Genomic DNA, 4,194 nt, shown 5'->3' with positions numbered 1-4,194 from the left:
TTAAATGGAAATTTATTTATACGGTGATGTGGATTGTATGTAATATATATATATATATAATGAATGGGTGTGGAAATAAAAGTGCATCCTTCCTTGCTGCTGAACATGGAAAATAAAAATGAAAGAGGGGCTCCAGAGTGCAGCCACATGAATGGAAAGTTGCAGGTATATGTCTAATAAAATAGAGAGAAATTTTGGATGAGTCAAAGAAGAATCATGTGATTTTTGTGGTTTAGCTCTTGAAAAACAAGGTGGGGTCATTTGTAAATGTGGACGTTTCATAGAAAAGAACAATGTTGCTTATAAAATTTCTGTATCATCCCAGTCCCAGATGAGATGAGATGAGATGAGAGTCTTCTAACAGCCAGGGGAGCAATTTCCGCTACCTAATTCATCATGAAACATGTACATTTTTGACAGACAATTACTTACATTTTTTATCATTTCAGTCAACATTTTTGGATTACTCAATCCTCCTTTTCCAATTACTTTGGATTAATCTAATCCTCATCATTCCTGTTTGCAAGACATCACAAATCCTCATTTTGGTAACATCATACCATAAATATTATTCATATATAATTGCATACAAATTTAATATCAAATGCAAGACGTAAATAAAATAAAGGTCTAACTCATCTAAGAATGTATATCACATATATATAAGAAGTTCTATAGCTTAACACATTCTACCACAATAATAAATGAAGATGGTGATTCTTTTTTTCTATAATTTTTTGGTAAGAGGGTTTTGTAGAGTTCATTTCATTCTTCCCTTGCTATCTTTCAGACTACTCGAATATATAATAGCACTCAAATTCGAGATTTCTACCTTAAAGGGCTTGTAGTATTAACATCTCAAATCAACCTTAATTAATTATAGCAGTAGTTAACCCTACTCAAATGTCAAATTCTTAAGATTCCTAGGTGCAGTCAAATAAGGAACCTTTTGTACTAATACATATATGGTGCAAGTTCATCTCTACTTATACTCTCTATCCCACCGACTCGACTAAATCACCTATAAATAAGTTCTCTAATTCATTTTTAAGGAGAAATAAGGGTTTTTTTTTTTTTTTTTTTTTTGTAAGACTCTTACTAACTTAAACATAAAAATTTAGTGCCTTTGGTGATCTAATTTTCAGATTATTTTTATTATATTAGCTACATATTAAACCAATTGAATTTGTTCCAATGTTAATGGGTAATATATATTTTATTGGAAAAAAACAACAACAAAAGTTTATATCTGGGACTGAAATGAATGATAATTACCTTAGAGTGTCAGAATGGTAACAAAAGAAATAAACATTGGGGTTTGAAGAGAAAGAAACTGAAGCAATTGGTGTAAGAAACAAGAATAATATTAATAAGGTTAGCAGCTTATTGCTTATATTTCCTACCCATACAATAACTCAGAAAAGACCGTAGAAAGAGTGTTAAAATACAAGAGAGAGAGAGTATATTTGAATGGAGGAATGATAAGAGTATTGGAGTCTGATAGGACCAGAAAAGTAAGAGAGAGTGGGCCTATAAAATCATTTTGGTAAAATTTAAAGCATGATTTATTACAGTACCAGAGAGAGAAGAGAGAAGAGAGGTATATATAAATGTGAGATTTTTTCCCTGTTGGTTTAGTAGGGTTATAAAAGGGACGATAGGATGTTAAGCTCTGCCTTCTTTTAAAGCTACACTTGGGAAAAAAATAAAAATTATAAGAGAGCCAGACAGACAGAGAAACAAAGAAAGTTAAAAAAAAAAGTGTGTAATTGAATTTGATAATGGAAGAACATCTCTCTCCATTAGCTGTAACTCATCTCCTTCAACACACTCTAAGAAGCTTGTGCATTCATGAAAATTCTCAATGGGTTTATGCTGTTTTTTGGAGGATCTTGCCTAGGAATTACCCACCTCCCAAGTAAGATCTTAGATCATCATATATGTTTCCTATTATTGCATCATTTAATGTTGTGTTTTTTGTTTTCTAATTTTGTTAAGATGGGACGGTCAAGGAGCCTATGACAGGTCCAGAGGAAACAGAAGAAATTGGTAATTTAATTGTTTGTCTTTCAAATCAATTCAATTTTTCCAATCTTTTTCCCCTTGGATTTGACACTTAATTAATATTTAAAAGGATACTCGTTTGGGAAGATGGGTTCTGCAACTTCTCAGCATCGTCATCAGGAGAAATGAATAATTCTAGTCCATCCGTTTATGGCAACTGTGAATTTCAACCCTATCAAGGCCTTCAACCTGAGCTTTTCTTTAAGATGTCCCATGAAATCTACAATTACGGCGAAGGGTATATATGTTTCTAGTTTCTTCTTACATTGATTTTAAGGAAAATATGCATAAGTTTCAAGTATTTTCATAATATATGTGCAGTTTGATTGGGAAAGTAGCTGCTGATCATAGCCATAAATGGATACACAAAGAACCAAATGATCAAGAGATCAACTTTTTGTCATCATGGCATAACTCAGCAGACTCAGTAAGCAGATCTCTAGCTAAACCTTCTAAATTAATTAGCTTAATCTTGGTGCAATTCATATGATTTCATCATTTGTTTACTACAGCATCCTAGGACATGGGAAGCTCAGTTTCAGTCTGGTATAAAGGTACAACTATGATTAGTGTTTTTAATCAGATCTACTAGACTAATTAATTAATCCTAATATGAGTACTAAATATGCAGACCATAGTCCTGATTGCAGTTAGAGAAGGTGTGGTCCAACTAGGGGCTGTTCACAAGGTAATTAATTAAACTACCAATTATTATTTACATTTCTTTCAAATGAAATCTATCCATATTCTGAAAACTGGGATTAAATATTAAAGGTAATAGAAGACCTGAGCTATGTAGTTCTACTAAGAAAGAAATTCAGCTACATAGAAAGCATTCCAGGAGTACTATTACCACACCCATCTTCATCTGCATTTCCAATGAAGATAGATGGATATGCTAATGCCACACAAGAACCAGCAGCTTGGCATTATCCAAACATTGCACCACAGCCTGAGTTTTATGACCATTTCAATCAAGTCCCATTTAAGGTAACTCCTTCTATGAGCAGCCTTGAGGCCTTACTCTCCAAGCTCCCCTCGGTGGTTCCGCCTCCTCAGCCCGGAGATGCTGCTGCCTACTGTAACTCTCCGCAGGCACAATCTCATTATCTATCCATTCAAAGACCTGTGGAGTTCATGGGAATGGAGAGTAAGATAGCAAAAGAAGAGATTGATGAAGATTATAAAGGTGAACATGATTTGGGGGAAAGTAGCAGTTCAATCTCAGCAGCTTACCGGAGACAGCAATTTCAACAACATCAGCATGATTTGAATGTTAGCAGTAGCAGAATCAATGATGGGTTTTTTTAGTGATCAATGATATAAATAAAGTAATTATTATATATAAAGGTGTAGATTCATTTCTAGCTAATTTAAGTTCTAACGTTATAATTAAGCTTTTTTCTAGTTTTCAGTTATGATTTTGATCATATTTGTATGAGGTGAAGATGAAAGCTAGGTAGCTAGCAATCCCTATATATAATATCCTAGATATGTCGTTAATTAGATTCCTAGTATATGGTTAAGACATATATATATATATATAAAATAAATGTTACGGAAATATATAATTTCTAGAAGAATATGATATATTTATTAATGCTTGCTTCTAATATATATATATATACTGAAATTTTCACATGCATCTTAATAGGCAAGTGAATTTACTCATTACCGTTACATAGAAGCTTATTAAATCTAAGTCTCAGAATGCTTTCAATCTCTAGCTTAGTATTCTAATAAGTCTAGATCTAACGGTGAATGAGCAAATTCTACTTGCTCATTAAGGTGCATGTTATGGCTTGATTGTAGAAATTAAATAAGTAGCAAATCTGACTTAGTAATCAAAGAGTGCTATTTTAATTTTTTTTGAATCAAAGAAATAGATTAATCAAAGGACAAAATCAAAACAAATAGTTTCCTACAGTCAAGGCGGAGCAAAAAAAAGACACAAACTCGCTAGTATTGGATATGACATGTCGTGCAACAACATATGCCCCTAGTTGAGAAAAAAAAAAGGAAATTATTAGCAGCATTTACTTCATATAAAATGGAGGATTTTACATACGTATTTTGTCGTGTGTAATATGGATCCACGTATATTATAAATCATAAGAGGTCAATTGTTTT

General features: G+C 32.6%; 1 protein-coding gene across 1 annotated transcript; it reads left to right on the top strand.

Annotated features, from left to right (window-relative positions):
* Positions 1-1,648: 1,648 nt before the first annotated feature.
* On the top strand, positions 1,649-3,482 carry LOC136220424 (protein RICE SALT SENSITIVE 3-like). Its single transcript, XM_066008244.1, has 7 exons — positions 1,649-1,918; positions 1,999-2,049; positions 2,135-2,302; positions 2,386-2,491; positions 2,577-2,618; positions 2,696-2,752; positions 2,839-3,482. Exons 1-7 carry the CDS (start codon positions 1,782-1,784, stop codon positions 3,373-3,375), a joined length of 1,098 nt encoding a protein of 365 aa, XP_065864316.1. The 5' UTR covers positions 1,649-1,781; the 3' UTR covers positions 3,376-3,482.
* Positions 3,483-4,194: the final 712 nt, after the last annotated feature.

The sequence above is a fragment of the Euphorbia lathyris genome, chromosome 2 (assembly GCF_963576675.1).
Source record: "Euphorbia lathyris chromosome 2, ddEupLath1.1, whole genome shotgun sequence".
Lineage (NCBI taxonomy): Eukaryota > Viridiplantae > Streptophyta > Magnoliopsida > Malpighiales > Euphorbiaceae > Euphorbia > Euphorbia lathyris.
Note: the sequence above shows the minus strand (reverse complement) of the source record. Positions and strands in the feature narration are given on the sequence as shown.

Coding starts and splice junctions, on each gene's coding strand:
- LOC136220424 (XM_066008244.1), top strand. CDS start 1,782: ATGGAAGAACATCTCTCTCCATTAGCTGTAACTCATCTCCTTCAACAC. Junction 2,303..2,385: donor ATCTACAATTACGGCGAAGG/GTATATATGTTT, acceptor ATATATGTGCAG/TTTGATTGGGAAAGTAGCTG. Junction 2,492..2,576: donor GGCATAACTCAGCAGACTCA/GTAAGCAGATCT, acceptor TGTTTACTACAG/CATCCTAGGACATGGGAAGC.